The 22878-nt window shown below is 46.1% G+C and overlaps 1 protein-coding gene across 1 annotated transcript in view; it reads left to right on the top strand.

Moving 5' to 3' along the window:
• GABBR2 (gamma-aminobutyric acid type B receptor subunit 2) overlaps window positions 1-22878 on the top strand; it is a 340480-nt gene that overhangs the window by 285043 nt on the left and 32559 nt on the right. The window contains exon 13 of the mRNA XM_090274483.1: window positions 2339-2461. Coding sequence (XP_090130609.1) covers window positions 2339-2461 — 123 coding nt within the window. The remainder of the gene's footprint in view (window positions 1-2338; window positions 2462-22878) is intronic.

The following is a 22878-nucleotide window of genomic DNA, read 5'->3' as shown; positions in this document are numbered from 1 at the left end:
CCTCATCACACCGATGCTTAGAGAGGCTTACACCGCCAGTGGGCCTTCGTGAGGCCTCATTGCATGTCATGCAAGCTCTCCCCCTCCAGCCAGCCCTGTCTACACCCACCCGCACCCCACCCCACTCACCCAGCCATGGCACAAAGCCTCTCACAGAAAGAACAGAGTGTTTCAGACAAAAGAACCAGCACCTACAAAGGCCTGGAGGGTGAAAAACACAACCCAGCCACAGAGTAAGGAGGCGTTAAGCATCAGTGATGTGCACACGGTGTTTGGGGAGTGGTCGCTTGGCCGGATTTGTCCTGTGGGTGATGGGGAGTCACAGGAGACTCTAGAACCAGGGGTGGCATGACGAAGTCCCTCCCCTCCACTGCCATCCAGGGAGCTCTTCCAGCCATGTGATGTTGCCCTGCTGCTTCCTCTGCCGATGTTCCCTCCTCCCCAGCCCCCAGTGGCCTCCAGCTCCTCCACCTCCTCCTCCGTGAAGCCACTTCCTCTCCTCCAGCACCCTCTTATAATCATCGTGACAAGTCTGTCTCTCCTGCCGACCCTGGAGGGCAGCGCCAGGGTCTGTCCATCTCTGTCGCCAGTGGCCAGCACAGGGCCTGGCACGAGTGAGTGCCCGGGGCATGTTTTCTTAGATCATCACCCATCAGTAATGCTTACTGAGTACTTTCTCTATGCGCGGCTCAGACAGGTGCTAAGAATAGGGCAATTAGCAAAAGCCAAGCTGCGCAGAGCTCATAGTGTAGTAGGAAGACAGGCATGAGTCAAATGCTCACACATATAGCGTGAAGTAGCTACTCATAGGACATAAGGGTAGGAGGGTGCCAGCAGAAAGGTTCGGGGAAGACCTTCCAGGGCTCAGGCACAGCGTGGGCAAATGCCTGGGGGCTCTCACTGCCCTGCATGAGCATCAACCCTGCCAGACGGTCCTCCCTCCAAGTCCTAAGCTCCTCGGGCATTTCTTCCTTTTGCCCCAACCTCTCACGGCTGTCAGAGAGTTGCTTAGCTCCCCAGAGGGCGAAGGTTAGCTGGATTTATGCAAAGCATCAGCGGTTCACTAGATGCTTCTGGAAAATCGCAAAGAGGGGGCTTTGCCAGCCCCCGCCCCCGGATAAAGTGGTTTTGGTGGATTGCACCTCTTTGGCACTAATTCAAAAATGCTCTCTTCCTGTTCTTATTACAGTTCATCTGCAGAGAGGCCCCTTGAGTTTCTTCTATTTCTAGTTTAACAATGGCTTTAATCGTTAAAAGCCAGACCTGGTGATATTTCTTAAGCTTCTGCCTTGGTTTTGTTTATTTTTCTATAATCTTTTCTAGAACTACTTCATCACATTAGCTTTTACTGGGGGGCGGGAGGGGTACCCAAACATGCAGTGAGTGAAGCACAAGACAGCATTTGCCCCAAGGCCGGTCCCTATCAAATGGACAGAAAGTGGGGCGGGGCTCTCAGTGTCATAAAGATGTCAGAGGCTGCAAAGAGGGATGGAAGTTATGTTTCTTCTTTTTATGTTCCTTCATCTCAGTTCAACCCATCAAACTCCCTATTGCATGCTAGGCCCTGCTAGGTACTGAGGGTACACAAGGAAATGTTTACTGAGGAGGGCAGATGTATATACAACTTAATATAATGCCTGGTCAGTGCTGTAAATATTGGAGGGTATGGACTCTGGAGATAGGAGGCATTTGGTTCACATCTGGGCTTCACCTCTTAGCAGCAATATTATACTGAGCTAGTTATGTAACCCTGCACTAGCCTCAGTTTTTTAATCCATAGAATGGGAATGATAATATGTGTCTTTTTATATGAAATGATGTATATAAAGAGCGAACCCAGAGGCTGGCACAGAGTAAGTGTTCATTAAATGCTAGCTATTCTTTTTGTTGTTGTTGCTCATACGGCTATTTCTATTCCTGATAAGCATGCGAACAGTGCTATTGGAGTAATTAGTTCTGCTGTGGGAGTGAGAGAGGACTTCATGGAGGAGGTGACAATGAATCTGGGTCTTTAAGGACTGTTTGAAGTTTGCCAGACCAGAAGAAAAGAGTGTTTCAGCAGAAGAACCAGCCCGTGAGAAGGAATGGGAGGTGAAAACCACAGCAGGGCCACAGACAAGGAGTTGTCAGACTTACCTGAGTGTATGCACGTGTGCAAGGCGTGGCCAGGCCAAGCACAGGAAAGAGCGTGAATGTCAAGCAAAAGAGCTTGGCTGACTCATCCTGTCGGCGGTGGAGAGTCTCAGGAGATTCTCCAGCTGAAGGTGGCCGACTCTCAGCTTCTGTCTGGGAAGCTCCCTCTCACGTCTGCTGCGCCCTGCTCTTGCCCTCTCTGCAGATCATCAAGGACCAGAAACTGCTTGTGATCGTCGGGGGCATGCTGCTGATCGACCTGTGCATCCTGATTTGCTGGCAGGCCGTGGACCCCCTGAGGAGGACGGTGGAGCAGTACAGCATGGAGGTAAGTGCAAGTGCCGGTGGGAGGGAGGCCTGTGGGACGCTGCTCCTGGGCACGTGGGGCAGAGGCAGCCCGGCTATTCGGCTGCCCCGGGCGCACTTTCAAGAAGAAATCAGGGTAGTCACGGGGGAGTCATCACAGGTCCATGTGGACCACACTGTCTATCAGGAACACCTCTTTATTTCCATTCCCTTCCATTTGAGACCTACGTTATTTCAGGAAGGCCAGATAGAAGGTCTTCACTCCTGTGGGGGGAACATGGCAAAACATTTGTCTAGGTATGTTGCTATACGCAGAATTAAGGGGACATGTTGGGCTGCTTAAATGAGTATATTTTCTACACATTGTAGAAATCCCCATTTATATGCAATCTATCAACTGGTTCGGAAATTACGTGGCATTTTTTATTATCTTCTTTAAAATAAGTTCCCTGATGAGTGCTACCAGGGAATAAGCATGCTGAGAGCTCCTTTGAGTTACTATATGATTTTCAGCGTGATAAACAATAGGTTTATTTTCACGCATTTGATATCAGAAATTTGTTAAAATTAAAAATAAGTTACATAAATGTATCATTAAATATATATTGGAGTAGTCATGCATTCTGCCTTGCCCTTCACTCAATGATCTTCCTAGGATGCTCCAGATTAGGGAAGTTAAAGATTAAGGAAGTTGTATTTTTGTTGATTTTTCTCTTAGAATGGGTAAACATGCCTTTGTTTGAGCAAGATGGCTGAACGGGGTGTGCTCTATGGTATGATTTCCCTGTGGTGTAGTAAGTCCTATTGAGAAAACTGGAGTTCTCTCCAGTTCTCCCACCGCATTGTCAGGGAAATGTTTTTGTGGATTTTAGTGTGAATTCTTAAACTAAACTGGAAATGGTCATTTTATGCATTGGGAAGCTTTAATCCTTCTGAACAAGGATTTCTAGCAAATAAGATGCCCAGACTCGTTTGTCTGGAGACAGACCGAGGGATTACTCAGCCCCATAAAAAATTACACAGTCAGGCAGGGGCTGAGGATGCAGTTCTGGCAGCGCAGATTTAGGAGGGAGATTTAGGGGCTGTACGCCTCCACCTCGTCGCTTGAAGTGTGCATCCCAGGAGGAAGCAGACCCAGCAGACCCAGACAGAGCCAGCGCCGGCGGTGCCTCTGGATCAAGGGGGCAGGAACTCAGCTGAGGTCACCTGGGTAGACAGGCTGTAGCCAGAAGGAAGGTGATATCACCATTCATCTGCATAGGTGGCAAAGGAGCAATCATGCTCCCCACTCCATCCCGAGGGAATTCTTCACCCACCACCAGGATTTGGAGATCCAGACAGAGGGTCAACATGAGGAAGAGCTGCCATTGGCTACCTGGGCCCCAGGCTAGGGGTGATGATAATCACAAGCAGTAATGCGAATAGTAGTCATAATGATGGTGGGGATGATAGCAGCTTTATGTGTTAACTCACTGAATCCTCACAATAACTCTATGGAATAGGTGCGATTGCATTTTAATGATGGGGAAACAGAAACCCAGAGAGGTTCAATGACTTACCCAAGATTACCCAGCAGGTTAGTGGCAATACCACTAACTGCTCTTCCACCTTACCTTTCAACACAGGACAGCGCTTTGCAGGTTTTAGGGGTTTTCATAGACCTTTGGTGACTGGCCACAGATCTGTGAAGTGGGTAGGGCAAGGAAGTGCTTCCACATTCTGCAGATAAGGATGAGGACTAAAATGAGTCATGGGCCAACCAAGGGCCCAGGATGTAGGAAGGTTAGAAAGGACAGACACAGCCCATGGGAAGACCTGGAGTGGGCACAGGGAGACAGAAACCAGACCCAACTGGCTTGATGCTGAGCCCAAGGGCAGACGAGGAGATAGGGCGCTGCTACCTGCATTCTAGGTGAAGGTGGGGGCTGAGTAGTCACTAGGGGTTTCCCAGGCCTCAGCTGTGGAGGGGAGAAGCTGTAGAGCTGGAGTCAGCCTGAGAGAGCAGACTCCAGAAATGGATCCAGGAAGCCTGTCCCCTTGGACCATTTAAAGATCAATCTTGCGCAGTCTGATTCATATAAGTGATGGTTTGCTATCAACCCCTCCTTTCCTTTCTTTCTGTAAGAAGTACTGCTGGTCTCAAGTTCTGTGCATAGAGCCCTAGCTCTTGCCAGACCTTCCAGGGCAATGGTGCTCAAACTGAGGAGCTGTGGGGTAGATGAGGAAGCTGAGTCTGAAAGGGGAGGGTCCTGTCTGGGGCACCCAGACCTTCCGAGGTGGGGATGGAGGAGAGCCGGTTCTGGCTCTCAGCCCACATGCTCTGTCTCTGTTTCCCTCCAGGTATCTGCTGAGATTTCTCTCTAAACCTTTTCTGGACTGCTCCTCTTTTTCTCTTATTTTAGGGTTGCCCTGTCATTCTGTTGTCGTGGTAGCAGAACCCCTTGATTAGTCGACCCACAAGCCTGTCGGTCCCGCACCAAACAGTGCTGTCATTCACAGCGTGATGGTTGAACACTGTGCCCAGGGGATGAGGTGTCCTAAATTCTCCTCAAGGGGCTGTTTTTTCTCCAGGACCCTCAGGGAGAAAGAAAGTCTGCACTTCGGGGTGAGGTAATCAAAGATCTACCCTCCCCTACCTCAGATGCCTTACATTGTTCTGAACATTCTGAACATGTCAGGATTTCAGTCACAGGCCTTTCTCTGTGTTTCATTTTCAAGCCTGTTCCCATGCCCCCCCCCCCTTTTCTGGAACCTTCTCTGACAAGTAACTGAACTTCAGTACTAGGACCCTGTGATACCTCTGGGGGGATACGTCCCTGAGTTCCTTGGCTCTCCCAGATTTACAAGCCTGCTCTTACCCGCTCCCATCCCTAGCACCCTAAATACTCCTCTGTAGGGACGCTTAGCCTGCTGTTCATCTGTGCCGAGTGCATCCCTGACCGCCACTCCCCCCACCACCTCCGCCACTGAACCACCAGCTTCTCCAGGACAGGGTGACATCTGAGCAACCTCCCTCACTGCCCAGCCCCGCACCCCGCGCATGTCTTCCATCTTCCACTGGGGAGAGAGAAGTGAGCACCGCAGCCACAGCTTTTGATTTCATGGCGCCCACAGGCTAGCGGGGACTGATAGACAGTAAACATGCAGACAAATAAGCATAGTTATTTTAGATCACATAGATTCTGATAAATAAACAGGATGAAGGGTTTGAGAATAACAGGAAGGAGCCATGGAGGCGACTGTCCCAGCAAGCGTCCAGGGCGTGAAAATCGGATTCTGAAGTCCTACTGGAGGCTTCCCACTGCCACAACCTCATTCATTTTTGTTTAATAAGTATGTACATAGCTTTTGTTATGTGCCAGGTATACTTTCCCTCAGTCTATATCTTGTCTTTTCATTCTCTTAACATTGTCTTTTGCAAAACAGAATTTTTAAATTTTAATAAAGTCTGACTTATTAATTATTTCTTTCATGGATCATGCTTTTGGTGTTGCATCTAAAAACTTGCCAAATCCAAGGTCACCTAGATTTTCTCCTATTATCTTCTAGAAGTTTTATAGTTTTATATTTTACTTTTAGGCCTCTAATCTATTTTGAGCTAATTTTTGTGAAAGGTGCAAGGTCAGTATGTCTAGATTCATTTTTATGCATATAAATGCTTAGCTGTTCCAGCACTATTTGTTGAAAATATTGGGTTGGCCAAAAAATTCATTTGGTTTTTCCTGTAAGATGGCTCTAGTAGAGCTTAGCTATCTTTAACTTCATTTAGAACAATTTCGTTAAATTGTATTGTGACAGCTGTCATATCAGCATGCATTTAAAAAAATACTTATCAAAATTAGTGCATTTTTGTGTAGCCATTTTAATATTGAAAATGGAAGAAAATATACAATATTTTTGGTATATTATGCTTTATTATTTCAAGAAAGGTAAAAACACAGCTGAAACACACACACACAAAAGATTCGTGCAGTGTATGGAGATGGTGCTGTGTCTAATTGAATGTGTCAAAAGTGGTTTGTGAAGTTTCGTGCTGGAGGTTTCTCTCTGGATGATGCTCCACAGTCAGGAAGACCAGTTGAAGTTGATAGCAATTAAATTGAGACATTAACCTAGAACAATCATGAGGTGCTAACGGACATACTAAAAATAACCAAATCAATAAAGTTATTGGAGAAAATGAAAAATGTGTCTATTTTACAGAGAAAAAAAACCCCACAGAAACATTTTGGCCAACCCAATGCATATCTTTCTCCATTGGATTGCCTTTGCATCTTTATTATAGATCAGTTGACTATATTTTCATGGATCACTTTCTGAGCTCTTTATTCTGTTTCATTGATCTATTTGTTTGTTCTTTCACTTATACCACACTGTCTTGATTACTACAGTTTTATAGTAAGTCTTGAAGTTGAATAGTGTCAAAGTTCTCTGACTTTGTTCTTCGATATTGTATTAGCTATTCCAGGTCTTTTGCCTCTTCATATAAACTTTAGAATCAGTTTGTTGATATCCACAAAGTAACTTACTTTTTTTATTGGAATTATATTGAATCTCAATAGACCAAGCTGAGAAGAACAGGTGTCTTAACAATGCTTTATTGAGTCCTCCTATCCAGGAATATCAAATACCTTTCCATATATATAGACCTACTTTGATTTATTTCATCAGAGTTTTATAGATTTCCTCATATAGACCTTATGCATATTCTGTTAGATTTATACCTAAGTAATTTTGGTTTGGGTGCTAATATGAATGGTATTGTGTTTTTAAGTTCAAATTCCAATTGCTCATTTCTGGTATATAGGGAACAATTGATTTTTGTATATTAAGCTAGTGTTCTGTAAACTTGTTGTAATTGCTTATTAGTTCCTGGAGGGTTTTTCTTGATTCTTTGGGACTTTCTATGTAGACAATCATGTCATCTGCAAACAATTTTATTTCTTTCTTCCCAATCTGTATACCTTTTATTTCCTTTCTTTCTTTATTTTTGTATTAGCTAGGACTCCCAGTACAATCTTGAATAGACGTGGTGAGAGGGGACATCCTTGCCTTGTTCACAATTTTAGGGAAAGCAATTATTTCTCATTATTAAGCATGAAGTTAGTGTATCATTTTTTTCTTGAAGATCATATATATAAAATATTTTTGCCAGCCAAAGCTAAGGGTGCCTTTGGGCAAGTGACAGGAAGAGCAAAGATGATCCGGGCAGAACCGGGTTGTTAGGGACCCTGTGTGCTAAACAGAGAAGTTACAACTTATAAATTAAAGACAATTAATCAGGGAAGTGGCATGATCAGTTTTGCCCTGGCTGCAGGGTGAGAACAGTTGGAGAGCGAGGCTGAAGGCCCAGAGATGGCTCAGAGATGTTTTTGACAGCAATCCAGGCAGGCGCTGATGGCAACTTAAAGCAGAGCCGTTGCAATGGGAACAAAGAGAAGTCGGTGAATTTGAGAGAGTAAGCAAGCAGACATGACAAGGCTTGGTGAATGATTGACCCCAAAGGGTAGGGACAGAGAGGCAGCAAGGGCTGCCTGATTGGTGGATGGAGGATCTCTTCACTGAGGCAGAGGGCGGAATGAGGAGCGGGTTTGGGAGGGAACATGAGGGGTTCGTTTCTGAGCAGAGGGGCTTGGAAGATTGGGCACAAGGCCCTAGGGCACAAGGGAGCAGTTTGTCCACTGGATAGACTTGGGGGAGGGGCAGTTAGCACATTGAGGATGGAAGCTGAGGGAATGAGTGTGGTCCCCAGAGAGAGGTACAGGAAGAAGTGAAGACATCCTGACTGGAGCCCTAGAAACATTAAGCGGCGATGGGAACAGGAGGAGAAGCCAGGGAAGGGGACTTCAAAGTGGTGTCAGAAAGGAAGGCAGAAGCTAAGAGAGAGAGCCATCCATGGACAGGGGCACGGGAGAGAGGGCAGTTCATGCACAGGGGAGATTTGAAGGAGGAAGGAGAAGTCTCCAGAGACAAATGCCCTAGACCAAGGTGAGGATGACAGGTGCCCCAACCATGACTTGGCCCCACGCTTGTGCTCTGTGCTCCTTCACGGCACCTCAGCCTTTCCTTCCTCTGCTTTACAGAGTGATGAGAAGATTGGATGTTTCTGCATCTCAGATGTAGCAGGTGGGGATAAAGATCTATGGGAATAAAGTATAGGTTGTATTCTTGGGGGAAAATCTCCTTTTCTGAACACCTACTCTACTAGTGGCGACGGGAGTAGGTGTTGAACATGCAGGTCTGGAGGTCAGGGAGAGCTGTGGGCTAGAGGTAGGAACTTGGATGCAGTCAACCGAGATGGGATTAAAAGCCTTGGATGAGACCGTGGAGGGCGTATAGGTAGAGAAGAGAAGGGGACCACGGACACAACTCTAATCACGCCAGTGTTTGGAGATTGAAGAGGTAGGAGGGAAACAACAAAGACCAGTAAGGAGAGCCACAGAGATGAGAGGAGAATCAGATGAGTCTGGTGTCTAGGAAACCAGAGGAAGAAAGTGGTTCAAGAAGAAAGTTTTGATGAAGTGTGTCAAATGCTGTTTTTAGATCGAGTGAGATGAAAACCAAGAACTGACACTGTGCCTGTGTGCGCACACACACACACCCATCTGGGGCTTTTTTTCTTTTAGGGAAAAATAATTTGAGTTAATTTCCCCCCAAGTAAAAGCAGTGCATACTCACGGGGTGATGACAGCCTGTGAATCTAGGTGGAAGGGTGGTTTATTTTTTCCCCCAGGCCTTCCTCCTAGACCAGGCCACCTCCTGCACCTCCCCTGAACCATTCTGAAAAGGCGTTGAAACAGAAAATGGTGGACAGCACTCAAGGTCGCTGAACACTGAACACCCAGGAGAGCCACAGGGCGGCCACGGAGGCAGCCTGCACTCCCTGCAGCCTTCCTTTCCCCATCTGCTGCCCAGGCAGGCGGCAGGAGAGATGTAATTCTGTGCAGTGCGCTCACCCATGGGAGCCCTGTATGGCACTCACTCCCAGCAATGGCGGCAGGCTGCCTCCAGCAAGAATCCCTTGTGCTCTGGGTCCTGTGGCTTTCTGGCCATATGGGCAGTAATCTAGTTAAGGACAGTTGGGGACAGAGGACTATTTCAAACTTCCCTCCATATTCCATGCTTTTGCCATCCTTTTCCAGGGAAGCAAATCGGGGCTTTAGAAGCCGTGGACTACACTTGGCTTTGAAACTAGTGGCTTATTCCAGTTGTTCCTATGGAAACAGATATTGGAAGAGGCAAATACAGAGTCAGTTGTAAATAAGTTTAACTTATCTTCTACCTCCCTCTGCAGTTGCTCTAAAAAATCCTAAAGCAGAGACTTTCTGGAAACATCTGGAGCCTCCATAAAGCTTGTTCAAGCCCCATCTCATGCTATTCATTTTGAAATAGAGATTATCGGAATGGCCAGGGTGGGACGAGTGCTGAAGATCCAGATCCACTCCGCTCTGTGGGCTGCTCACAGGCAGCCTGGTGGCCCACGGCTTTGATGCTAAGGGTCACGTTCCAGAGATGGGTCATCACTGCCAGCCCTGGACAGTGGGACAGGTCTTTGTCATTCCTAGTCATCCCTGAGGTCCCGGGTGGCCAAGGCTGGGGCCCCAGCCAGATGCAGGCCAAGCTCCAGGCAGGGCAGTGGTACTCAGCGTGGACCTCCAGTGCGTCTGTTAGCTGAGGGCCACCCTGGCTAGCCCGACAGCCTCCTTTCAGGAAAGGGCTGCACCATCTAAAGCTCTGATCATATCCTTCTGTTTAAAAGTCTCTGCATCTCCTAGAGGAGGACACGCACAGGCAGCAGTTCAGGAGGCCCTCGAGGACCTGGCCGCCTCCCCAGCCTCATCTCTCAGCCCCCTCCCCACGGCTGTGCTCAGCTCTCCTGAGCTATTGCACTTCACGGCATCACGCTCTCCCTTCCTCCCCGCCTTTGGATGTGCTGTCCTCTCTCCCCAGAATGCCCTCCTTCCCACCCTAACCTGCCGCCTTCATGTCAAAAATTCCTATTTGACCTTCAAGAGGCAGCTCAGAAGCATCTTCTCTGGGAGCCTTGGGACCCATAGGCTGCCTTGGGTGCATCTGCCTAGGCCCCCACCTCACCCCATTTGCCCCCTCATCTGGTCACACCATTGATAATTGCCTGTCTAAGCACTTGGTCCCCCTGGTCCATGACCTCAGAGGCCAAGGCCATCCGTGTGTCCCCAGCACCCACTGACAAGGCCTGGCTCAGAGTCAGTACTCAGTAAATATTTACTGAATAAATTGTTCCCTCACCCTGGAACTCTCTCCCCCTGCTGCCACATGTCCAACTTCAACCCATCTGTCTGGGCCCATTAAGCCGGATTCTCCAAGACCTGTCTTTGCCTACTTGCCATTCAGTTTAATATTACCACCTTCACCTTTTATCAAGGGCCCACTTATGGGGCTAAAGCTGCCAGTTGAAGAATGATTCAGCATCTTCTATGAAGGACTGTTGTTCAGTTTATGACTTAGTGCCCCCGAGATAAAGGTCCACAGGATAAATCCTAGCGGAATTTAGCACCAGGAGACAGGCTGTGCTCTTCCCATGAACTGGTGTCTCTTCCTTCCTTCCATCAGGCAGTCAGGCAGTCCTAACTGAAAAAGCCGCTGTTTTCTTTTTAACCATGGCTGCCAGAAAATTGGAGCCAAATTCAACACCTGGGGCAGTGACCATCTCTCAGGTTCCTGGAGGATTATCTCTTCTACTGATCATTTGTCTTTATTTCTCTAACTGTCCTGTGTGTTTGGGCTTTGCCTGTGTGCTGCCTCAGACCATTTGGGAGAGGGAGCAAGATGTAATTTCCAGATTACGTTATTAAAATGAGAACGCTAGGTGAGATTTAATTGGAATGATATGCCACGGAGACATTTTAAGGATGTCCACAGACATTTGCCTTCTGGCACACGTCCCGGCTCAGCCCAAGCTGCAGTCAGCATTGCGGGCACGTGTGGAGACAGAAGGGCTCCGCCAGCCACAGCTGTGTCTCTGCACCTCTTGTCTGGGCCCTCTTCGATAGACTGAGTTTTCTTTCATGCTCCTTATCGGTGTCCCTTGTACCTTCAGAAGGCACTTGGGCTCTAGACGCCCCTCAGGACACAAAACAAAAGACACAGCATGACCATGGGCACGAAGGGACAAGAAACTCTGGTCTCTACTGTCCTATGCTGTCTGGGGCCTGGGCTGTTTATAAGAAATTCTCAAATCCATGAAAAACAGTCTGTGATCCTGACATCTTCTGACTACTGTGTGTCTTGGTAAAGCCATTTCAGTTTTTGAGCAAAGACAGCTTTACATTTTGATGAGTTTTCTGCCCATCCGTATCAGCAGAAACATAGGCTATGGCAACCACAGAGACGTTCCTTCTTTTTTGTGGGGGAATTCCAATCAAACTACCTCTCTATAAATGGTGTGTCAACCAGGTGCTTCTCCAGCAGATATGGGGCTGCTGCGCTCTGGCTCCCTTACAGACTACAGTCTAACGGGCACACACAGGGTGGACTGCTACCAACACCATCTTCTCCATGACACATGCCTGCAGACTCTTGGTTTTAAGTTTGAGTTACTGTGCTAAGGTACTGGCCCTACTTTTCCAAAGTATGACCTAGGATTGAGTTAGGATTTCATGTTCTACAGAACTTGAAAAAGTGAGAGGGAACATGTGTTAGTTAGGATGTGCTAAGTTTTGCTGTGGTAACAACGAAAGAAGAGAAACTCAGTGGATTAAAACAATAAAGATTCTTTAGTCATCATAACACTTGTCCATGGAGGGTCAACTGTAGCTTGCACCCATAGCATGCTAACTCCAGGACATAGCTGGTGGGGCACCTTCTGGGACAGTTTTTGTGGCAAAGGGAAAGAGTGCATGGCAAAGCATACACTGACTTTTAACGTTTCCACTCCAAACTGTCACATGTCACTTCTGCTCATATTGCAATGTTCAGAACATGCTAACTCTCCATGCATGAGGTCTGTGGGGCAGGAAGAGCAGTCCTTCAGTAGGCCCAGAGGGGAGAGACAAGCAGGTATTGATGTCCAACCATAACGAGTACTATAGTAAAAAGTCCATCCAACGTCCTATCACTGTCACAGACACCACCCCATCCACTAGAAAGTGAGCTTCATGAGAGCTCAGAAAGAGGGATGGCTGTATTTTATTTACTGCTATTCCCCAGCACCTGGAAAAGTGCCTGGCATGGAGTACACACTCAATAAACAATATTAGCTGAGTGTTTGAATAATCAAGCCACAGAGCCATCTTATTAGATCAATGGGCTATTCTCTGAGAAGGGCTGTCCTAGTCCTGCAGACCCTACTGCCTTTCCTAATCCCTCTCCACTGCTCCCCCTGAGGTCCAAAGCACCACCGTCCCTCATCATCTGGCATCCAGAAGGGGGCTACAGCTACGGTTGACATACAATGGGCAAGAGGTATGATGAGGATAAACAACAACCTTTATTGTTTAAGCTACTGAATTGTTGCCTATTGTAGTTGTCACCAAAACTTTCTAAGCAGGCTCCTTGTTCCCATTCATTGCCCCTCCCAAACCATTCTCACATAGCAAAGGAATTTTTTTTTTTTTGAGCTACAATTCACATGCCATAAAATTCACAGTTTTAAAATGTATAATAGAGTGGATATTAGTACATTCATAAGGTTGTGCAGCCATAACATTTTTACCACCATGAAAAGAAACCCTGTTTCTTTTATCCATGAACCCCCATTTCCCCTTTCCTCCAGCCCCTGACAGCCACAAACCTACTTTATGTCTTTTTAGATTTGCCTACCTTGGACATTTCATACCAAGGGAATCATACAATGTATGGGGCTTTTGTGTGTCTGGCTTCTTTCACTTACAGTGTTTTTAAGTTTCCTCCTGTTGTAGCATGTATTCATACCTCATCCCTTTTTGTGGCTGACTAATAGTCCCTAATATTGATATACCACCCTTTGTTTATCCATTCATCAGCTGATGGATACTTGCATTGTTCTCACTTTTTGAATTCCGCTACTATTAATAATACTGCTATGAGCACTCATGTACAAATTTTTGTGTGGATATATGTTTTTCATTCTCTTGGATATATATACACATTATATATATACACACATATACGTATATATGTGTATATATATATATATACACACATATATCATATATCAGAGAAGGAAAACTCTGACTCCAAAAAACCTCCGCTGCCTTGCGGCATACCTCTTCAGGGGAAAGGCTAAGGGAGTAAACCCCGACAGAAAATCCGGAGCCGGAGTCCCTAAGGCGGTTTGACGTTGTGGTCAACACCGGCAACTCCTGCGGCGCACCTGAAGCCAAGCTGTATTGACTCCGTCTTTCCCTTGGACCCTTCAGCTGCGAAGAGAGGGGGGGTCTGCTGCATGGGCAACAGCAGACCCTCCATATCACCCTGCCCAGGCTCTGTAGCTTCAGCTTCACTGGAGAGGACACTCCAGCGTCATCGCAAGATGTCGATTCAACACGGGAGGAGACAGATACCGTGTCACTCCCGAGTCGGACTGCACAGCCATTCTCGGCGGTGCAGATAGACTCTTAAGAAGCTACACCATCGTCTCTCGAGACGGACGGCTGCCAACGACGACGATATACACACACACACATACATATATTTAGAATTGCTGGGTCATGTGGTAACTCTTTAACATTTTTAGGAACTACTAAATAGTGCCCCGATGGCTGCACCATTTTGCATTCCCACCAGCAATGTATGAGGAGGGTTCCAATGACTTGGCATTGTCACCAATACTTGCTGTTTATCTGCCTTTTGATTATAGCTACCCTATCAGATGTGAGGCGGTACCTCATTGTGCTTTGATGAGAAGGACTATCAAATGACTAATGATGTGGAGCATCTTTTCATGTACTTCTTGGCCATTTGTATATCTTCTTTGGAGAAACATCTTTTTAAGTCTTTTGCCTGTTTTTAATTGAATTGTTTGTCTTTTTGTTGTTGAGTTGTAAGGATTATTTATATATTCTGGATACTAGACTCTTGTCAGATATATTATTTGCAAACATTTTCTCCCATTCTGAGTTGTCTTTTCACTTTCTCAGTAATATCCTGTGGCACACACACACAAAATTTAATTTCGATGAAGTTTAATTTATCTTATTTTTTTACTTGGTTGTTTTTACTTGGTTGTTTGTGCTTTAGATATCATAGCTAAGTAACCATTACCTGATCCAGGTTATGAAGATTTATTACACTTGGGTTTTCTTCTGAGTTACATAATATTAGCTTTTATATTTAGGTGTTTGGTAAATTTTATTAATTTTTGTATATGGTGCAAGGTAGTGGTACAGATTAATTCCTTTGCATGTGGATATCTAGTTGCTGAATCAACATTTGTTGAAAAGAATATTCTTTCCTCATTGAATACTCTTCTAACACCTATTGAAAATCAACTGAGCATTGATGTATGGTTTATTTCTGGTCTCCAAATGCTATTCCATCAATCCATATGCCTATCCTATGCCAACGCCACCCTGTCTTGATGACTGTAGCTTTTGAAAAGCTTTGAAATTGGGAAGTGTGAGTCCTCCAACTTAGTTCTTTTTTCACTATTGTCCTGGCTATTCAGGGCCCTTGAAATTCCAGATGAATTACAGGATCCATTGTCCCATGCCTGCAAAAAAGACATTGGGGTTTTCATAGGGGTTGCACTGAATTTGTAGATTGATTTGGGGAGAATTGCTATGCTAACAATATTAAAGTCTTAACTGGCCTCTAACATTCTGTCTCACCTCACCCTGTTTCTCCATCACAGCCTTTATCCCTCATGTTCTCCTCTATTTTCTGTCTTTCTCCACTAGAATGTGAGCTCCGTGAACTAGCAGCCTTGTCTTTCTTGCTCAGTGCTTCATCCCCATAGCCTAGCATAGGGTCTGGCAGGAACATAGTAGGTGCTCAATATATGTTGTTTGAGTGGACAAGTGAGTGATGAGCAAAGGAATGCATAAGTGAATGAATGAATGAATGAACGAACGAACAAATGAATGAATGAACAAACAAATGAATAAGCTTCCATGCCATGATTCTCTCTACCATTGACAACCTTGGACCAAGTGATGCAGTTGCCCAACAGCTGGCTTAAATTAGTGCATGAATATGTTGAGTCTGAAAAGAAAATTCAGTAATATTTTAAAGAGAGGAAGGTTTTTAAATGATTTTAAAGATAGTCTAGATTTGTGGTTCTCAATCCTGGCTATGTCACCCAGAAGAGATCTTTCTTAAAAATACTGGTACACAGGACACACACACACACACACACACACACACACACACACAGTGATTTAATTGGTTTGGAAAGAGGCCTGGACATTGTGATTTTTTACAGTTGCCATGGGTTCTAGTGTGCAGCCAAGGTTAAAACTTTGGAACTTTTTGGACCAGTCCTTCACCAAACTCTAGGGAGGGCCCAGGACTGCACTTTGGATACCAAGGTTAGAAGCAGTCAGGACAATACATTTAAGGTTAAAAGGTAAGAGAAGAAAAGTCTAAATCCAAGAAACCTAAAGTCCACTTGGTATCCTGCCAACCTGCACCACAACCCCCAGCTGGAGAACGTGATGGTGACAGATGACATGCAAACTCAGAGAGAGGGTCACCGGGGAAGGCTTACGTGTGCAGACCCCACAGAGCTGAATGAGCCCCTCCAGTCGCATGTTCTTCTGAAAATCCTTAAATCATCCTTTGAATAATTGTTCCCCCAGTGGAAGAGAAAGAGCAAAGAATGGGAAAGGAAGAAAAGCTACAAGATCTCTATTTCTGCAGCATTGTTCGTTGCAGGTGGGAGGCAGAGGGTGAGCAAGTGCCAGAGCAGACCTTCAGGTGTGCTAGCACAGCTGCCCCGCTGTTGCAGAAACCACAGAAGGCCAGGGAACTGCTGTGCCTGGGCGCCCGGCACCCCCGGTGGCTCTGAAATGGAACCGCCGGCCACTGGGTGGCATGTTCATTATTTTCTGCCATTGGAATTTCTCCCTAAAGTGACAGTGGATTGAACTTCAAATACTGAGTCATTTTGACCTTGACTTGGGATGGAATGCTTAACATGACTCAGAGATGCTCAGTTCAGTTCAGAGGACAGACACGACCTGTGGTCCCCTCTTAAGAGCTCAGGAGGCAGCAGCATCATCTCTGGGGCTGCCCAGCTCTCAGTGCCCAGCCCACCACTGCCCTGCCCTTCTCCAGACTGGGACCCTAACCGCAGGTCTACACTATTGGGTACAGGTGCCCAACAGTTGACAAACACATACTCTGTAATAATGAGTGCCTCACATTTCTGCAGCATACACAGTTTACAAAGCACCGTGACATCATTCATTCTTGCCTTTCATTACCTTCCATCTACTGACCTCGGCTGTGGGTTCTGGTCCGCCCTGCCTCCAAGATATTCTCTCTGCTTTGGAAGCATCCAAAAAGGAGAGAGAGGAGGAAACTAAGGCTGGAGGGGTGAACTGACAGGCCTGAGGCAACCTTGCTACACATTGGAACTGTCCCCAGCCAGGCCATGTGCTATTAGGTAACTAGGGAACAATTGCACTGGGATTGGTCTAGTGGCCTCCTCATACTTCCTGCTTTTTCCACATCACTTGGTTTTGTTTTAAAGAAACACTCTCTTCATTGATGCTTTCAAAAGTATTAGTGTCCATTAAGCGTACTGTTCCCTTATAAATATTTAAACCTCTTTCACATCTGTGATCATCTGATTGGTGTTGCCTAAGAGTGAAGCACTTGTCAGCAGATCTTTAAACCCAGCAAATTATATCTGAGAGCACTGCGCCCCAGTCCAGCCTCATCCTCAGTAGCAGGATTCCAAAGAAGCTGCGTGGTCTTGGTATGACAGTAACAAAAATAATAATAGCAACAGCTTTTGTTGAGTGCATACTCTGTGCTAGACACTGTTTCGAGTGCTCTCCGTTGTCAACCCGCTTAATCCTCACAACGACCCCATGCAGTAGTTACCATTATTATCCTCAGTCTGTAAATGAGGGAACTGAGGCACAGAGGGGTTAATAACATGCCCATAGTCACACAGCAGGTAATTAAGTAGCACTTAGCCCATTGTGGTCAAGCAAATGGACTCTGGTGTTAGGCTTAACTTCAGATCCCAGCTCAGCCACTGACTCTGTGAAGTTAGATAAGTGTAGTGGGTTGAATTGTGAGCCCCCCGAAGATATGTGCAGACTTACCCCTGGAAGCTGGGACTGTAATCTTATCTAGAAAAAAAGTCTTTGCAGATGTAATTAAAGATCCTAAGATAAAATCATTTGGATTACCTTGATTGGCCCTAAATCGAATGACGTGTCCTTAGATACAGAGGAGAAGGTCATGTGAAGATGGGAGCAGAGATCAGAGGGATGCAGCCACAAGCCAAGGCATGCCTGGAGCTACCAGAAGCTGGTGTTGGCACAGGGTTCTTCCCTAGAGCCTTCAGAGGGAGCACAGCTCTGTGACACGTTGATTTCAGACTTCTGGCTTCCAGAACTATGCAAGAATAAATTTCCATTGTTTAGGGCTTTGAGGAGGATTAGAAGGGACAGTGCCTGTAAAGAACTTACCCTGTGCCCAGCGTGTCAAGAACTTACCCTGTGCCCAGCGTGTCAAGAGTGCTCAATGAATATGAGCTATTATATGAAGCATTTATTATCTGGACCCTGGCCACCATGCCTCTGAGCTCTCTCAGAGCTAGTCCCTCATCTTGCTCTTTTTCTGTATCTGACTCCATGTCACTGGGCCCCCTGAGACCAGCACGGCATGGTCCTGGCTCAGGAATCTCAGAGGAATTGAATCTGCAGACCCCACTCCTGTGAACCATTATAGCCAGAGCGAGACTATGAACATCCACACATAGCGGTTTAATTTTTCACCCAAGAAGTCATTTTCTTATGTGAGTCAGACACAGAAGACTCAGAGAATTAAATCAAGAAGGGTAACTGTGCTGGAGTGAGTTCTGCCAATGGGTATGGAAGGTTTTCCTGTGCCCGCTCATCTCTTCCTTTCTTATCTGTGTCTTACAGCAGACAGGAAGCCGTCTGACGAGAGATTGCGTGTACATACCAATTATTAAAAATATATGGCAGGTTTCTGGAAGTGCATTTCCAAGCTAATAAATGAAATGCATTCACTAACCAGGCTCCTGCACTGTGAGATTTGGAAGAATGACAGGGTAGGCATAAACACTACAATCCAAGGTTTTGAGCCATACTCTGCCACCTCCTAGCTGTGTGACCTTAGGTGAGTGATTCACCCTCTCTGAGCCCCAGTGCCCATAAGGAAAAATCCATTCCTCCCTCACAGGCTTACCATGAGCGATGACTGCAATAAGCCTGACATGCAAGAGTTCAATCATTGTGACTTCCATTCCCACTCCCTGATTCAAAACTTCCTGATTCCATGAGGAAATGAATATAACTACCTTGCCAGCATCCTAGGGAGGCCTTCGGGAGCAATGCTGCGCTTGTGGTAGATTTACACCTTCCAGTGCACTTCCACCACCTCCACTTATTTGATCCTCACAATCACCCTGAGCAGAAAGAGTTCTGTTCCCATTTTGCAGGTGAGCATATGGGGAGGTGCATGGAGTCAAGTGATGGGCTTTTGACCACACAAGTAGTGAGTGGGGCTCAGAGGCTCTAAACCAGGCTGGCTGCTCCCCAAAGTCATGCTCCCTCCTTGCTACATGCTGACTCTCAAATGAAATAATAGGTGGGAAATTGCTTTGTAAATAGCAGAGCTCTGCCCCAGCGTGAGGCCTGCTACTGTATTATCTGAAGCACCTGTCTGTGATCAGACACCCTGGTTTTTGTCCATGTTTATTGTCCTTACTTTTCCCTTCTAGCATAAGTCCGTTGGATCATTCTCATTTGGCTCATTCCGAGGCAGTCTCTGAACTTAAGGACATGTGGTCGAACCCCATCCATGCATGCAGATTCCGCCTCCCCCTCCCCCATGCCTCCTCATGAACCCACACCTTCTGCTCTACCCACATGCCTTCATTCTCACATCCAAGAGGCTCTCAGTACAGCCTGCCCTCTGATCTGAAGAAGCCCTTCTGAAGCTCAGCTGTACCATGAGACTGCTAGAGAGAAACGTGCCATTTCATTCGTTCACCAAACCCGCATTTGCTGGGGACCCACTATGTGCCAGATGCTGGAGCCACAAGAATGAGGGAGATACAACCCTTGTTCCCAGGACTCTCCCAGCCCAGGGGGACAGATAAATTAATTGACAATGTCAGTGCAGGTGGTTAGTGCTGGAATAGTTCAGCTCTAACCCTGTGGGATCACAGAGAGGGTAGCTAGTCATCCTTCCTTGAGAAATGTTTCACAAAGAAGAGGGGGCAAGGGACTTCTTCCCCCATAAGTTTTGAAATAACCAGTAGGATTTTGATAGTTAAAGAAAACAGGAGCTATGCAAACAGCCTGGAAGTTCCTCAAAAAGTTAAGCAGAGTAACCAAATGACCTAATAATTCCACTCAGTATAGACTTGAGAAATAAAAATGTATATGAATGCTCATAGCAGCATTATTCACAATAGCCAAAAAAGTGGAAACAACCCAAATATCTACCAGCTGATGAATGGATAAACAAAATGTGGTATATCTGGACAATAGAATATGACTTAGTCATAAAGAAGAATGATGTTCTAATACATGCTACTATAGGGATGAAACTTAAAAACATTATGTTCAGTGAAAGAAGCCAGACACTAAAAGGCCACATTCTGTGTGATTCCACCTGTATGAAATGTCCAGAATAGTTAAATCCATAGAGACAGAAAGTAGGTTAGAGGCTGGGGAAGGGGAATGGGGAATGACTGCTGAGAGGAATAGGATTTTCTTGAGAGTGATGAAGATAATGTAGAATTAGATAGTGGTGATGGTTGAACAACATTGTAAATATACTAAGAACCAATGATTGTACACTTTAAAGTAGTTAAAATGGTGAATTTTGTCTTGTGAATTTTATCTCAATTTTTAAAAAAGCAACAACAGGAAAGGGTACCTGAGGGCATTCCAGGTGAAGGGCTTTCCAAAGCAAGGGCAGGAAGCAGGGCAAATGGTCTTGGGAACAGCAAGTGTACAATGCAGCTGGCGCATAATGCGTTGCATTTTTCTGCTGTTGCTTCACAGCTTTAGAAGGCTATGCAATTGTCGGCCCTCACCCCAACAGTATTCATTAGGATGTTTTTGGTTGCAAGTAATCCGAACTGGACTACACAGTAGAGGGAATGCACTGGCATTCTGGAAAGGTCCAGAGGGAATATGGACTTCAGGCATAGTTTGATCAGGGATCAGTTCCACTTCTCCGTAAGTCTTTTGTCTCTGTCTTCCTCCATATATGACATACGTCATCACACTAGCTTCCCAATGTTGTGGAGATATGAAAAGAAAGATGCATTTCATCTAGAAAGACCTCAGAATGTTCCTTGAACAACACAATTTTATCTGAGCTTTAAATGATAGACAAAACCTCAAGAAGGCATTGGAGGCAATGGCATTCCATGTAGATGAAAATTATTGACAGGAAAGTGACAGGTATGTCTGGGAAGAGTTCAGGAATTTGTTGAATCTGGCTGCTTGTGGGTAGAAAGTAGGTAGAGGGCTGGAGGGAGCTGGGACTTGAACCTAAAGGCAGTTGGGAGCCATGAAAGGAATTTCAGCAGCTAAACAATATGAGGAGCTCTTGATCCAAGTTCACTGTGGTTATCAGATAATATGGCATTGTTGTTACTTTTATTGATAATATTGCGGTTATGCCAAAGTGTCATGGAATCTGAGATTTACTTTCAAATGGTGTGTGTGTGTGTGTGTGTGTGTGTGTGTGTGTGTGTGTGTGTTAGAGAGGAGGGAGGGGAGACATGGCAAAATGTTAACAATCATTGGCTCCTGGAGGAGACTGCCCAAGTATTCACTGTACTATTTAGCTGTGCTGTTTGTTTGAAGGAAAAAAAAGGTTTTCATAAAAATTTAGAAAGGAGGAAAGTAGGGGTGGGGAGACAGACCTCTGTGGAAGGGATAGGCAAGGGAGATGGTGCATGAGGGCCAGAGAGCATGAGCCGCAAGGGTGGTGAGACAGGCAGAGCCTAAGCACCAGGGCTCAGGGCAAGCGGACGAGTTGATGGGGGAGGCTCCATAGCCCTGTGACTCCGCAGCTTCCACCCTGAGGGCCCTGAAGGACCTTGGGGCCAGGAATAGAACTGGAAGCCAGCCAAGGAGGAGGAAGAAGAGAAGGAGCCTCCAAGGAGGGTCATTTCTGCTCTCTTAACAATTGCTTGTCTGTGGGACCAGTGTTAACTCAGAATTTCAGAGTCTGAAATGACTTAATAAATGACCCAAGCAGACCCCTCATTTCTCTGATGGGGAAACTGAGGCACAGACTCATCTGAAATCCCAGAGCCCAGGATGGATGTGGAGCTCCCTTTAGTCACCGTCCTCAGATGCCTGTTCCCACCTTTCTGCCCTTCCCCAAACGCCCCAGGAACCAGACACAGGAGGAAGGATGTGCGGGGACAGGAATGTGGTCTGCCTTTCTTAATGAAGACTTTAAGACGTTTTCTGGACTTACATGTTGTCAGGAAGCTTTTTCTTGGGTGGATTGTCATGGGGGAATAATAGGAGTAACAACTGGCCTTGCTGCCCAAGCTATTCACTCGGCCAGGCACTAGCGTGGGGGCTTTACATGCATCTATCTGTCCATTCAGCCCTCAAAACTATGGAGAGGGAAGATGTTGAGGCCCATTTTACAGATGGCAGCAACGGGGTTAAATAGTTGCTGCAGGTCCCATGGCTTGTAAGTAGCAGAGTTGGGCCTTGAGCTCAGGCAGTCGGACCCCAAGGCCGGCATCTTTAACCACCTGCCGTCAACCATGCCACCTGGTATAGGTCTCCCGTCCCAGCCTAAGCATCTCCCCACCTCCTCGGTGACTGACTGGCTGCCTGACTGCTTGAGCTGTTTATTTTGCCAGGGAGAGGGCCAACAGCAAATTCTGGCCCCAGCCTCACTGGTATTTTCAAAATAAGTCAAGACCTATTTATTACTTATAGAATATTTGGGGGGTCTGTGATTAAAAAAAAAAATGCAAAACCTCATTTCGCGTCTCTGTTACACTGCTTTTTTTTTTTTAAATAGCCCTCTCTTATCAGCCTCCTGGCAGCTTTTGCGTTTCCTATGCATGTTAATTACTTTATTAATTACGCTCTTGTCTTTGGTTCTGCCCAGCACATCTTGGTGCTTTCTGTTTCCAACGTGCACCCATTCTGCCTTGGTCGTTGGCATATGCACGCCCTATTTCCATTTCTAAAAGGGATTCTTCGAGCCTCGGTAAACACACGGCTTTCAATTAGTCGTGTGATCATTGTTCCCATTTTCATCGCAGCCACGTCACCAACA

Source organism: Furipterus horrens, unplaced genomic scaffold (assembly GCF_987537825.1).
Source record: "Furipterus horrens unplaced genomic scaffold, mFurHor1.1.pri manual_scaffold_4, whole genome shotgun sequence".
Classification (NCBI taxonomy): Eukaryota; Metazoa; Chordata; class Mammalia; order Chiroptera; family Furipteridae; genus Furipterus; species Furipterus horrens.
The sequence above is the reverse complement of the archived record's forward strand: the minus strand, read 5'-3'. Positions and strand labels throughout refer to the sequence as shown.